We start from the raw sequence: 14,172 nt of genomic DNA, 5'->3' as shown, positions 1-14,172 counted from the left end.
AAATAATAATAATAAAAATGTTATTTTTGTCTGCGTCCTTTGTACTCATTAATAAAATGCTAATCATATTTTCTAAACCTATGTAAAAAATGTCATTGTTTTGGGTTTCACAGGAGTCCTTTAACTTAAAAAAAAACTTGCTCCTTCTCTTTTTTATTTTTATCTATTCCCCCCCCCTTCTCCCCCTTTTCTCATTTCATTTTAATTTTTCTGTCAAGCGCGGAGCCTGATTGGGCCCAATCAGCCTAATGCCGGCCCTGTACAGAACAACAATGGGCACAACACCAAACCCTGGGGGATACCACTAATAACACTAGTCCACAAACAGCAGTGTCCACTGATTACCACTCTCTGTCTTCTCCCACTCAACCATCTTTTTATCCATTATAGCAACTTGTCCTTAATGCCATACTGCTCCAATTTGTACAGTAGTCTTCCATGCGCAACAATGTCAAAAGCTTTCCTACAATCCAAGTACGTGTACAGTATACGATATCAAAATTATTTTTTGCATTCATTTCCTTTGTGACCACATCAGAGTATCCAATCAAATTGATAAGACAAGACTTCCCCTTAACAAACCCATGCTAAGTCTGCATTATCACTGCAGTCTTGTCTAGATAATCCTGCAATGCTTCTTTAACCAGTGACTTCATTATTTTCCCCGGAACAGAAGTTAAACCAACAGATCTGTAATTACTCAAGCCACCCTTTGATCCCCTTTTTGAATTGGAGATACATTTGCATCTCCAGTCTGTGAGGACCTCCCCTGAATCCAAAGATGCTCTGATAATTAGGACTAAGGGTTTGCTCACTTCCTTTAATATAATTGGATAGATCCCATCCACCCCAGGTGCCTTTCTTATGTTAAACTTCAACAATTTCTCCTCCACTTTGCTCTCAGTTATTATAAAATCATTTAACTCCCTGTTAGAGTTTTATAAACTTCTAGCCTTCCCCTCCCTAAATAACTCCTCATGTGTGAATGTAGATGCAAAATACTCATTCAGTTTGGCAGCAATCTGAGCAGGATCATCTACAGTCAAACCATCAATATCAAGTGGACCAATCTGATTCATCCCCCTTCCTTTAGAGTTTATATAAGTAAAGTCTTTGCATCCTTTGTCAAAGATTTCTCATAATCTGCCTTCGCTTGCCTAACCTCCTTTGTGACTTAATTACAGACTAGCTTATATCTAGCATAGGCTTCTGTGTCGCCTGATAATTTATATGCATCCCATGCATTTTTAACTACACACTGCAAAAAAAAAAAAAAAAAAAAAAACAGAGGGAAGCAAACTTTCAGCCATAATTATGACAACATCTTTCGATTCAGGGAAGGTTCTTATGGACCAGAGAGGTGCAAATGTATCACCAATTCACAAGGAGGGTAGAAGGAGTAAAGCGCTAATAGTAGTAGTAGTAATAGCAGTAGTGGCATGTGATGCGAGAAAGCAAGTGTATGAGCTTATGCAGCATCAGCCAAAAAAAAAAAAAAAAAAAAAAATCACACCATTCCCTCCAAATGCCTGTCCAGTTCCTCCTTAAATTTATTTAACCTATCAACTTCCACAACAGATAGAAGTTTGTTCCAGCAACTAACAACCTGCTGGCTAAAGGCAAATTTCCGCAAATCTATTTTACATCTGTCTTTTCTTAATTTGAATTTATGCCCCCTTGGGTTCATAATCTGAACAAGTGGAAGGATCCCATCAGAATTCAGAGTGCTCAACAAATTCAAGGCCTTATACACCTCAATCAGTCACCATGCAGGTGCCTAGTCTCCAGCCACTGGAATTTGCAGAACTTATAAGCCTCTCTTGATAAGAGGATCCCTTCATTCCCCTCACCAATCTTGTTGCCCTTCTCTGTACACGCTCAAGTAAATCTACATCCTTCCTAAATTGAGGCCTCCAGACTTGTACACAGTACTCAAGGCGTGGCCTGACCATCGCCTTGTACAAAGGGACAATCACCTCTTTTTCCCTGCTAGCAAAATTCCTATATATCATTGTCAAAACCCCATGACCTGCCCTGGCAGCCTGTCTGCATTGCTCAGAAAACTTCATATCTGACTGAACAATTACTCCCAGGTCTTTTTCATTTTCTACATCCTTAAGTGTAGTACCACACAGTTGGTACGGTTCACTGAGGGTTACTTCTACCCATAGCAGTACTTTGCATTTGTCAAGGTTAAACTTCAGTTTCCACTTCTTAGCCCATCTGCCCAAATTATCTAAAATTATCTAGATCCTGTTGCAGTAGCACACTGCCATTACTGTCATTAACAACCCCGCCAACCTTTGTATCATCTGCAAACTTCGACACTAAGCCTGATATACCTTCATCAATATCATTGATAAATATACAAAACAACAGAGGACCCAACACCGAACCCTGTGGGACTCCACTAATAACATTAGTCCACAAAGAGCAGCAATAATTATGCTGTCTTATCTCACTCAACCATCCTTTTATCCATTGTAGCAACTTACCCTTAATACATATTACCCTTATGCATAAAGCCTTGAATGGTTTGAGCATGCTCAATGCTGATGGCATTCTTCCTCTCGCTCAGAATAATCACCTGAGAGGGCATAAATTCAAATTGAGGAAAGACAGATGTAGGATAGATGTCAGAAATTTGCCTTTAGCCAGCGGGTGGTTGGTTGGTGGAACAGACTTCCATCCCTTGTCGTGGAAGTTGATAGCCTAAATAAGTTTAAGGCTCAGCTGGACAGGTATTTTGAATGAACAGAGGGGTGAAGTGGAAGTGGTTTTTTTTTTTTTTTTTTTTTGGCTGATGCTGCATAAGCTTGCTTTCTTGCATCAAATGCCTCTACTAATGCTAATGCTAATACCATTCTGCTCCAATTTGTACAATAGTCTTCCATGCGCAACAGTGTCAAAAGCTTTCCTGAAATCTAAATATATGATATGAAAATTATTTTTTGCATCCAGGTGCCATACACCCCAGGTGCTTTTCTTATGTTTAACTTCAACAATTTCTCCTCCACTTTGCTCTCAGTTATTACAAAATCATTAAGTATCCTGCTACAATTTGATAACCTTCTGCCATTTTCAAACCTTAATAATTCCTCATGTGTGAATGTAGATGCAAAATATTCATTCAGTTTGTTTGCTATCTGAGCAGGATCATCAACAGTCGAACCATCGATGTCAAGTGGACCAATCAGGTTCATCCCCTTCCTATTAGAGTTTATATAAGTAAAGAAATCCTTGCTGTTTTTCTTAGCATCTTTTGCCAAGGATTTCTCGTAATCTGCCTTCGCCTGCCTAACCTCCTTTGTGACCTGATTACAGACTAGCTTATATCTGCCACAGGCTTCCGAGTCGCTTGATAATTTATATGCATTTTTCTTCTCTGTTAAGAGTCTCATTAGTTCATTAGATAACCATTTAGGCCTACACCTTGAACAATATTTCTTAATAGGTATGAAACTTTTAGTAGCATCCATGATTAATTCTTTGAATGCTTCCCACTTAGAATTTACTGTTGGTAACATCGTCAGTTGGTCCCACTGTGCAGAATTTAAAAACTGTCTGAGACCACTGTACTCACCTTTATGGAAGCAAAAATCCTTTCCTTTACCCCTGATGGTAATTATATCTTTAAGTAAATTCCACATCAGTACACTGTGATCACTGCCACCTAGTGGTTCCTTTATCTGCAAATTCTTAATACACGAATGATCACTGCTGATAACCAGATCAAGAGTATTACCCTCTCTGGTTGCCTCTCGAACATGCTGCTGCAGAAAACAATCATCTAATAAATCCACAAAATCTTACTATTGTGTGTATGACCAACCCACAAGTTCCAGTCAATATCTGGGAAGTTAAAATCCCCAATTATAAGACATTCTGATTAACTAGCCCACTCTATTTCTCTGTACAATTGTTATGTTATTTGGTTTTTAGGAGCATTAGCAACTAAGGCTATATTGCTCTGGGATATGCGGTGGTCATTCCCTGACCGTTCCGCATCCTCCGTATTTGGTGGTAATCGGCTCGAACCCCGGTGTAATCAAGAAGCGTGTGCTACGCACTGCTGCTCCTTCCCACCTGGCTACGGAGGCGCCTCTCTCTCTCTCTCTCTCTCTCTCTCTCTCTCTCTCTCTCTCTCTCTCTCTCTGTACAATTGTTCATTGTACTAATTCGAGGGTACCTCCGTAGCCAGGTGGGAAGGTTGTTGTTGTTATTTGGTTTTTAGGAGCATTAGCAACTAAGGCCATATTGCCAGGTGGGAAGGAGCAGCAGTGCGTAGCACACGCTTCTTGATTAGACCGGGATTCGAGCCGGTCACCACCAAATACGGAGGATGCGGAAAGGTCAGGGAATGACCACCGCATATCCCAGAGCAATATGGCCTTAGTTGCTAATGCTCCTAAAAACCAAAATAACAACAACTAATTCGAGTCATTAGGCCTATAACACACTCCTACTCTTATTTTTGCTTTTGCAGTGCTTATGTTACACCAAACTGACTCAACAGTGCACTGTTCATCTATACCAACTGGATGCACTTCTTTTGATTTTATGTTTTTCTTAATTAACAGCTTCGTAATTACAAAGCTTGACTTCTGTTCCACAAAAAAATAATGAGTTAACTGGTTAAAGAAATAATGCAGGACTTTCCAGGCAGGATGCAGTTATGTGGCAGTCATGGCAGGGATTTGTTAAGGTGTGATCTTGTCTGAACAATCTGATTGGATTCTATTATAAAGTAACAACAGAACTGGATGCAAAAAATAATTTTGACATCATATAATTAGATTTCATAAAGGTTTTTGATACTGTTCCACATAAATGATAATGTTCCATTTGACAGTTTCACTGTAAAAATTGAAACAGAGGGCAAGTTACTGCTATGGCTAAAGGGATGGTTGAGTAAGAGAAGACAGAAAGTGATTATAAATGGGCATTGCTCTTCTTGGACTAATGTTATTAGTTGAGTCCCCAAGGGTACAATGCTGGACCCCACTGTTGTTTTCAATATTTTTAATGATACTGATGAAGGGCTTAATGTCTATGTCTGCAGATGATACTAAGGTTAGCAGGGTGGTTAATGACCATAATCTGGATATCCTACTGCAATAAGATCTGGAAAAATCTCTAAACTAGGCAGATTAGGCTGAAAATAACAGTTGAAGTTTAACCTTGACAAATATAGGTACTGCTTATGGGTAGCAGTAATTCCAGATTAAAGTACCAATTGTGTGGTATCATAATGGAGCTAATTGTGCAGTCAGACATGAAGTTCTCTGAGAAGTGCTGATAGGACAGCTTACAGGGTTTTGTCAATGGTGCACAGGAATTTTTCCAGCGGGGATAAGGAGGTAATATTCCACTGTATAAGGAAATGGTAAGGCCACATCTTGAGTACTGCATACAGGTCTGGAAGCCTAATTTTAGAAAGGGTGTGGATCTGTTGGAATGGTTGCAGAGAAGAGCAACATGATTTATGAGGGAAACAAAAGGGCACTCTTACTACAAAGCTTTGAATATTTAAGCAGCTAGAAACTAGGGCCTGGGAGGAGATCTGATTGAGGTGTTTAAGGCTTTGAATGGATTAAGTAAGCTGAATTCTCATGCCATCCTTAATCATTCTCAGACAACGCACAAGGTGGCAGAAATTAATTGAGGATGGGTGGTTTTACACCTGATGCGGTATAAGCTTGCTTCCTTTCATTTTCCACTAATACTTCATCTTCATCACAGTTCCAACCTAAGGTTGGGTCAGGTGAATCAAAGCCTTCCATCTTTTTCTGTCTTCCCAGAATCTTGTCTTCTTTCATTTTCTCCCACTCAATTCCCTTTGTTTCCACATCTCTAATCTGATCTCTCCACCTCTTCCTGGGTCTTCCTTTCAGCTTCTTCTTGTCCATTTTCATCTCAAACATTCTTCTTGGTACTACTAAATGACTGTTTTCGATATGAAAATTTTCATATTATATTTCTTTGTGATTTGCTATGATCTGCAGCTCATTTTCTCTCTTAGTGCACTTTATACAACTGCATGTGTTTATTTTTGGGTTATCAGTTAAATTCATACCATTTTTTTACTATATTTGTTTTCTATTCTTTGATTGCTTTATTAAAGTATGTTGAAACATAAGAGGTGAAAGTCTGCATTGATCTTACAATTTTGCACTGGTTCTAATATTTGTCCAACAAGCAATTTAACAAATATCTGCAACTTTGAATATAAACATATGCCATTTATTAGCCAGCTGGGTCTCATTATCTTGGTACAGTAAGCACCAAGATAATGATACCTCATTTTACATTCACTTATAGGCACCTCCGTAGCCAGGTGGGAAGGAGCAGCAGTGCATAGCACATGCTTCTTGATTAGACCGGGGTTCGAGCCCGTAACCACCAAATGCGGAGGATGCGGAAAGGTCAGGGAATGACCACCGTATTTCCCGGAGCAATATGGCCTTAGCTGCTAATGCTCCTAAAAAAACAAAAAAACAAACACTCATACACCATTCAGTTACAGTCTTACATCCATCCTTTTGCAAATGAAATAACACAATAACCGAGGGCAGCAGAGCAGAACGACGATGGCTAAACAACAGTACGATTTTTATATTTGTTTGTTGTTTCATTATATTATATATGAGATGTGTTGTAATTCTTTTCTTTTTCAATAAATGAATAATAATTATTTACACCTTATTTTATTTTTTAATCCAAATATTTTGGGGCGGCAAATTTGATTTTGCTTACTGGCGGCACATAAGGTTGCAGCAGCCCTGGCTAAAACTATCTGGTGAAAGTAGTGCAATACTAGATTTTAATGCAGTTTAAATTCAACTGCCCACAAAACAAATGAAGGTATTCATTATAAATGATGTTTACAAATGTAAGTTCAGTTGTTTGTGCTTAATATTTATTGAGATATGATCCTCTAAAACTGCTTAAATAACTAGGCATACCTCTTTAAAATCTAAAAAAGTTCAAAATCCAGCACCTCTCAATTCCTGAAGATGCTGGATTTTAAAGTTTACTACATTTATTTTTATATTTGCATAAAGTGATACATTCATTTTTCTAGGCTGGCTGTGATCCTGGGGTAATGTATATATAGTCACTATTATGAATGTCCCACAATCTTTATATTTGCATAAAGTGATACATTCGTTTTTCTAGGCTGGTTGTGATCCTGGAGTAACGTATATGGTCACTATTATGAATGTCCCACAATCAAATTCATATGCTGCCACAAAAAATGCATGGCTAATTGTTAACTGAGAGCTGTTCCATTTAGTTCTCATAACAATGAAGCTGTAAATTTCTCTAGCCTGGGCTATCCAAGAATATAACAACAGTAGAACAATTATATTTCATGGGTCAAAGTACAGTAATATATTTAAAGGGTTCTTTTATGAGGCCACGTAAGCTGATGAGTTTCCTAACATTGAAAAGATGTGGAGGATTCGACTGTTTAATTGCAGCTTTTTGAACAACTGCTCTCTTCCAGATATTAATTTTTTGGTTTTTCAAGTTAATATAAAATAAGCAAATTTAAGTAAACCAATGTTTATGGCAATTTTGTCAGATTCCTATGGTAAAGTTCATTCCATGTGTACTTATTTTAAAATATATCTTCATCCATTTTCTTTTGCTTTTGGGTGATAATTTGAATCTCTCATTTCCACAAAAAGGAGGGTCAAGCAACAAATGTGCATCAGCTGGTTGTAATAAAAAGCAGATCAGATGTCAGCCAGTAAATTACTAAATTCCTCATATCTCGAACACTGACATTTATTCTTTATACAGGATTCCTCCAGTTTATAAAGCATCGTACCGCATCTGTTTTTACAAACTGATGTAGTGGAGGGTATATGCTATATATCCTCTGCTTTTAATTAATCACTGTTGCATGGCTGTTTAACTTATGTATAGTATACTCTTATTTTTTTTCATGATTACAGCCCTGTATCTAATCTATTGCACATACCTGAAAGGTCATATTATTAGTGACACATGCATATAATAAAGAGAAACAGAGTTTTTCCTTTTTATACTTTTTTTTAAAATAAATATTTTTTTGACTAAAAATATATTCATCTTTAGTCCAAATATATTAGCTCCCGTTGTTTAGTCTTTAAGAGATTCCATTGAAAGAAGCTCTTCAATAATTTCAAAATTAGAGGTACATCCACGTATGAAAATTAATAACTGCGCAGTATTCTTTTGGTTGTTACTTTCATCGAGAGCTATCGAGTACCATGTTATGGATTCTAATACTGATAATAATTGCTCATTCAAATTTGTATCGATACATTCAATTCTTCTTACTACGGTTTGCCGAGATAAACTTATATTCTCAAATCTGTGTTTAACGTCAGGACACAATTCCACAAGCTTCAGTCATACATTCTTTAATATAGTCTCCATCAGAAAAAGGCTTGTTGCTTTTTGCAAATACAGTATATGAGAAATAACAAAACTTGCCTCTACAGTAGCTTCTTGTTTCTTAGTTAGCCACGTAAACACATTTTTTTGTCTAGATAAATTTTGAATCAATCCATCAACAGTTTTCTTTCTTGCTTCCGGAGTTAAATTGGCACCATATTCAGAATGTTTAGTGGTGAAATGTCTTTTAATATTGTACTCTTTCAACACTGAGACACTCTCCTGGCAGATGAGACAAATAGTCTCGTTATTTATATTAGCAAAAATATATTTTGTGTTCCACTCTTCATTGAAGACACGATGCTCTTGTTGAATTTTTCGTTTTTTATTTATTTTTAAAAGGGCGTAACTATTATCTTGGTGCTAGTATCGCTACTAGCACCAAGATAATAACCGAAGATAACTAACTGCGGGATGACCGTCAAGGAAAACAGATTGGAACTGTGGCCAGTCAGCAGTCCTATCCTATTACTCCGCCACCACAGCAAAGCCATTGTCGTCATCACCGGTTGTCTGTTACTGTAAATTCGAGCAGTTAATTTATAATTGAATATTATACCGTTATAAAAGCGCCCATTGGCTCGCTCCGGTTCGTGCACAATTTAAAATTCTATCTCAATTTGAACAATACAGAGATGATAAAACAATTTACAAGTTGACAAATTCTATAATGTATTACATATACAAATTTATTTTTCAAAAAGGCGTTGCAAAAGGCATAAAATAAGTAAACTTTTTTCGAAAATACAATTAAAGCTCGCGGGCTGCACAAAAATGTGCGGCGGCCCGCAGGCCATAGTTTGCCCGGGGCCTGACGTAGATAGTAATTTGATGTCAGTATGGCTAAATGTCATGAGTAACTGACTTTGAAAGAGGGATGATAGTGGGTGGCTGATGCATGTGTCACTATCGTGGAGGTGGTACAGAAATTGCACTATCCCCGTTCGACAGTATTAAGAGTGTATCGGGAATACATCATTTCTGCAATAATATCTCATCGTGGACAGTACTGTGGGCGGAGAAAGGTAGTGGATGAAAGCGGCCGTCGACATCTGTCTCGCATTGTTTCAGTCAACTGGAGAGCGACAGTGGCACAAGTCACCGCCAACTTCAACGAGGAAGGTGCCAGAACCGTCTCCACCAAGACCATCAGGCAATCATTAGCTGCAATAGGTTATGGGAGCTGCTAACCTACCAGAGTCCCATTGCTAACACCACGACACAGGACTCTAAGCCTCAACTGGGCAAAAGAACATCAGCACTGGACCTTGTATGATTGGAGACAGGTCTCCTGGTCCTTTGAGTCCTGTTTCCAGTAATTTCGAGCGGATGGGAGGGTGTGTATCTGATAGAAACCGCACAAAGCTATGCACCCCGTCATATCAACAAGGAACTGTTCAGGCAGGTGGATGGTCGATAATGGTCTGGGGCATGTTCAACTGGCACACATTGGGACCAGAGGTCCCAATGTGTGCCAGTTGTCTAGATGCATTTCTGAGTGGTTCAGGTTATGTGTGCATCCTTTCATGGTCATCGTGCACAGACAGGGTAATGGGCCCTTCCAGCAGGACCTTCCTCCCCGTAGAGCCATGGTGACTAGAACATGGTTCAAAGAGCATTCTGCAACTTTTACATTGGAATGGCCTCCCCGTTCACCGGACATGAACCCTGTGGAGCATCTTTGGGATGCTGTGGAAAGGTCCATTCAAGCTTTGGCTCCATCACCCAGGAATGCAACGGAATTATGGACAGCAGTGCAGTAGGCATGGGTGGAAATACCTGTGGAACACTTTTGTGAACTAGTGGACTCAATGCCTTGCCATGTGACTGCCCTTATCCGGGCGAAAGGTGGGCCTACCCGTTACTAGGTAAGTACCCCATGATTTCTGTCCACTCAGTGTAGTCTACAGTTCCTGATCTTCTAAGTGGCAATAATGCCCTCATAATCATAAGCAATGACATTTAGAGGAGCATGGTGAAGACAAATGCTTCCACTGAGCTGATTGTGATTTCAGTTCATGTTCAGAGTCGCATGTCCATGTCCTATCAATGGCAATAATGCATTTCAACATTTTTCACCTTCTTGTTAGTAATGTGTGAGTAACTGTGTTGCAATTAATTTACACTTTGCTCGTTGTTCATCTGACAGTAAATGTGGGACCCATCAGGGAGCAACCTTTCATTTTTGTAACACCTCAGTTAAAATTCAATAAACAGATGATTTTGGTATTCCAGATTTATTGGTTATTTCTTCATGGGTCATATGTCTGTCTTCCTCAAAAATGGTAGTAATACCTGCCAATGTGTTGTCCATAAATGTTCTCAGTCTACTTTAGCATTGCTTGTCTTCAAGATTGCTCTGAACTTGACAAAACTTTGAGACCAACACGAAATCATGCTACAATCTTCTGTTGACTCATCATAACAATTCATTCATTGATCATTCATTCATCAAAACATTCAACCCACAACACGTCATGAATTTGTGTCAGTATTTGACCACATAATGTTAATAAACACAATTTTGATAAAGGTCTTTGACTTGAAACTGTAATCTGAGTTGAAGCAATATCACCATCGATTTTTAAAAGCCTCTACACACCCACATTCAATGCAGGAACTCTGTTTCAAGCACACTAATGTTGAGGTTAAACTTAAAATTATTATCCTGATAAATGTCAGTCAGACAGGCATATGGAGTGAAAATCACATGCACAGTATGTTACTTTTGGAATAACCCTTGTAGTTAAGAAATATAAAATGAAAATATCTAAGAAAAAGACAAAAGAAATGGATTTTGTGGAAATAATATATTCAAAGACAGAACTTTATGGAAAAATAATAGAACAAGTCTCAGAATTTAAATACCTTGTAAACATTATAATATGCTATAAGAATAATTTAGAATCCAAAATGCAAACCTCAATAAAATGAATGGGGTAATCAGACAAAACTCTGAAAAACAATTGAGTAGTGAAACTAAGATAAGGCTATAACACTGTATCAAAAGCAGCTCTTAAATGTGGAAGTGAAAATTGGGTTTTGAAGCAAAGAGACAGACTGGAGGTAGTGCAGATGAAATTTATACAACTCTTCTGGGTATAACAAGATGAGGTCAAAATAAAAATACAGAGATAAGAGAACAACTAAATATAACTAATATAGTAAGATGAAATAAATCATCATCAAAAAAACTGGCTTAACCACTTGAATAGAATGAATAAAAATCGACTTCCATGACAAGCTCTAGATTATAAACCTATAGGAAGAAGAGACTAAGGATGGTCAACAGGGGCATTCCTACGATTCACGTGCCAATCGTAGTTTGGCACCCTCTTTTAAAATTTTCTTCATATGTGTATGTAAGTTTCAAGTTTTCAGATGTCCCTTGAACGTTGGTGCCCGGGTGCAGTGCACCCCTTGCACCCTCTGGATGGCCTGCCCCTGATGGTCAAGGTGGTGAGACCAATCTAATCTTGAGAGCTAGGAACAGGCTTTATAGGTTAGGCATAACCCTAAACTGAAAGCAAAATCTTTTTGTTACACTGCTGTTTCCATGATTTTATAATTTTATAGTATTGTAATTTTTAAAATTTTATTAAAAAATTCAAAGGTTCATTGTTAGGGTATGCTTCCAAGGTATCATTCTGTCCTGCTAATCCAGATCATCATTATTATCAAAGTCCAAGAAAACTGTTATCCCCATCACCACCACCACCTTATCCCTGCTGGCTATCAGTAGAGCCAATGATATCAGGGACTGTATTAGGGATGACAACTGATATCACCAGGAGCGGGCCGTCCCGAGAGTGAAATGGCTGCACTGCACGCAGGCGCCAACGTTCAAGGAGCGCCTGAAAACCCGCAACTTACCTACACATATGAAGAAAATTTTAAAGGGGGGACACCAGATTTCAATTGGCACCCAGGTGCCACAAACACTAGGAACACCCCTGGATATCACCATCGATCTTCTGTCTTCTTAACTTTCAACCTAAATGTGGTAGACTGAAGGTTAAGAAGACAAGTTCCAATTCCTTGTGTTTAGGGTCACTATAATAAAAAAAAAATCAAAAAAATCCCTTGTTTGAAACTAGATCCACAATATGTTTGAACAGCTCACCATCTACATTCTAAAAATTAAAGCATACAAATGAAAGACATCTTCTACTTTACTTAATACAGGAGAAAATTCTCATATATAAACTTACCCATCAGATGTTTCAGATGTAGCCAAAACTACTCTGTTTAAATGTTTTCCATTTTGATTTTTTGAGCTTTTTGCTGGGTACCATTTTACAGCACTTTCTGCCTTAACTGCATATCTTGAATAAACTAAGAAAAAATTAGAATAATTTTCAGTCACAACACAGTTACCCATAAAAAAATTTGTAAATAAAACTTAAGTGAAACATTTTTATATATAGAAACAAAAATTATACTCACATAAAAATTAATACAAACTTTCCCCTAAACTTTTCTTTACATGCATAAAATATACATAATCAGTGACAGATTTGGTCATCATATGAATGCAAGGCACAGAGTCAAGTTTTGGTCCTTGTGTTCAGAGGCATATTGCTAAAAAAAAATAGTACTGGAACGCTTGTCGATTAACTACAAATAGTTACCTACGCTTTTTTCATTTGCAAAAATAAATAAGTCAAAGATTAGAATATTTGTTCAGTATTTATTTATAACTATTAAATAAAAATTTCAAAAGTAAAAAACAAAGCCAAAAAATTAAAAACATCAGAAAAGAAAAAAACAAAAAAATTCCAAAATAATATAAAAAATACTGTTTAGAAGAATCATAGAAATTCCCATACAGGATCGATTACGTATTTTTGTGTAACTTGCCCTTTTTAGTTTATTGGTCAACAGCAGAATGATGGACATAAAAATTTGGATTCCATAATTCTAATGGTGGACCACGTAGTTTACGGGATCTTTTCTCAGTTAATATTAAATTCATACTGCTGAAGCCACGCTTGCATTCAGAAGAACTGCAAGCTGTAATTTTGGAAATAGGTTTTTAAATGTTCCAAATCTGTGGGCACACTACGACCATCATTAGCTAAATAATCCCTGTAGACATTCAAACATTTTATGAAAGATAAATTAAAATGTTTACAGAGAGATTCTATTTCATTTTCTCCAAATCCAAGGTCAATTTCAGATGGCCATTTGCTTGGTTCAAGAATTCACAACTCTTTTATAATGTCTGAAGTTGAAATTCCTTCAGTAAATTCAGTAGAATCTATACTATCACTCAGCCTATGCTTCATGTTATTAATAATACTGTTTAGAAATTGATTTCTATGAATTAAGGTTACTTTGTTATTGTCCATTAATGTTACTGAAAATAATTGCTTTTTTTCAATAGCATCTGAGACTTCTAACAACTCTTTTCCTTTTTTGAGGATCTTTTAAAAATTCCAAGTAACGAATTGTACGACAAATCAATTTGCATATACTATTGTCGTATCTCTTTTTTGCAATAACTCTGAAAGAATCGATAGCTCAAACAATACATCGTACATCCGGACTAAATTTAGAACAAACTGTTTGGATGAAATTTGTTTATATAATCCATTGAACATGGATTGTTCAGTTTTGTTTTTGTTGTTATCTTTACTGGCATTTTAAAAATGATGGCATAAAGATGCAGAATTTTTGCCAAACTGCTGATACGGTCCTAAAGGAGCTGGCTATCCACCTTAC

At 37.3% G+C, this 14,172-nt stretch overlaps 1 protein-coding gene across 1 annotated transcript in view; it reads right to left on the bottom strand.

Annotated features, from left to right (window-relative positions):
- The window catches only part of LOC150078041 (uncharacterized), a 119,978-nt gene that overhangs the window by 88,614 nt on the left and 17,192 nt on the right, over positions 1-14,172 (bottom strand). Inside the window, exon 2 of the mRNA XM_090384439.1 lies at positions 12,660-12,783. Within this exon, the coding sequence (XP_090240565.1) occupies positions 12,660-12,783 (124 nt within the window). The remainder of the gene's footprint in view (positions 1-12,659; positions 12,784-14,172) is intronic.

This window comes from Mastigoproctus giganteus, chromosome 11 (assembly GCF_048544385.1).
Source record: "Mastigoproctus giganteus isolate SK-2022 chromosome 11, ASM4854438v1, whole genome shotgun sequence".
Taxonomy (NCBI): Eukaryota; Metazoa; Arthropoda; class Arachnida; order Uropygi; family Thelyphonidae; genus Mastigoproctus; species Mastigoproctus giganteus.
The sequence above is the reverse complement of the archived record's forward strand: the minus strand, read 5'-3'. Positions and strand labels throughout refer to the sequence as shown.